Raw genomic sequence first — 1,164 nt, forward strand, 5'->3', positions numbered from 1 at the left:
TCCTCACCACCAACCCCATCCTCCTCCTCACCAACAACCCCATCTGCCTCCTCACCAACAACCCCATCCACCTCCTCACCAACAACCCCATCTGCCTCCTCACCAACAACCCCATCTGCCTCCTCACCAACAACCCCATCTATGTCTTCGTCATCATCCAGCTCAGCCACCATAACTCCCACCACCAGCACCTCCAGCAGCCCCTCTCCGAGTGGATGCTGTGGCTTCAGATCTCCTTTGCTGCTTTCTGCAGCTCCTCTCCTGCTCTACTTGTTCTTCCTGTGAACCTCAAACCTCATCAAAACAAATTTCCTGAAAAGTCAGAAGTACTGTAGAACCACAGATATGATTTGTTCTTTATCTTCTAAGGGGGCTTTCGGTTAAAATAAGGATTTAAAGATTTGATTTTTAGCATTCTGAATTGATTGATGAGAGTATTTCTGTCAGCCTGTGTTTAAGGGTACATGCTCACATATTAATGCTTGTTCTTATGGTTCTGCTCAGTTTTGAGTAAATAAAAGAAGCTCATGCTGCCAGTCCTCTGTTTGTTTGCATGTTTAAGTTTTAATGAGTTCTGCCTTCATGTTACACATTAAAACAAAGAACCAAAGTGTTCCAGCTACACAAAGTGGTAAAAGTTAATAAGTTACAGATGAAAGTCAGAAACGTCATTAATATGAAAAGAAGATGTGAAACATGAACAAACAGGTTCCTGGAGAGGCGGTTCAGTTTAATCTTCAGACCGACAGATGGCCTGCAGAGCCAGCAGCTGCTCCCCTTTAAAATGTTTCTGAGGGACAATCAGAGAACAATCAGGTCAATAAAGGTTGCAGGTGATGCAGTGCAGGTGATGCAGCAACATGAGTCCAACCTGCAGAGTGGAGTAGAGAGACGATCCGCTGAGCCTGAGGAACGCCGCGCGGATTCGCAGCAGGTCTTCCTCGCTGTGGGACACCATGATGCCCTGAACCAGCGACGTCTGCAGAGGGAAAACCGTCAGGGATCCATTCGGTAGGCAACCTGACTGACTGCAGCAACATGACTGACTGCAGCAACCTGACTGACTGCAGCAACCTGACTGACTGACTGCAGCAACCTGACTGACTGCAGCAACCTGACTGACTGCAGCAACCTGACTGACTGACTGCATCATGACTGACTGAC

General features: G+C 47.4%; 1 protein-coding gene across 1 annotated transcript in view; it reads right to left on the reverse strand.

The window, feature by feature from the left end:
• Nucleotides 1–539: 539 nt before the first annotated feature.
• anxa14 (annexin A14) overlaps nt 540–1,164 on the reverse strand; it is a 12,888-nt gene continuing 12,263 nt past the window's right edge. The window contains exons 11-12 of the mRNA XM_007576497.2: nt 872–979; nt 540–790 (exon numbers count right to left, since the gene is read on the reverse strand). Coding sequence (XP_007576559.1) covers nt 731–790; nt 872–979 — 168 coding nt within the window. The 3' untranslated portion in view covers nt 540–730. The remainder of the gene's footprint in view (nt 791–871; nt 980–1,164) is intronic.

Source organism: Poecilia formosa, unplaced genomic scaffold (genome assembly GCF_000485575.1).
Source record: "Poecilia formosa unplaced genomic scaffold, Poecilia_formosa-5.1.2 Scaffold408, whole genome shotgun sequence".
Classification (NCBI taxonomy): Eukaryota; Metazoa; Chordata; class Actinopteri; order Cyprinodontiformes; family Poeciliidae; genus Poecilia; species Poecilia formosa.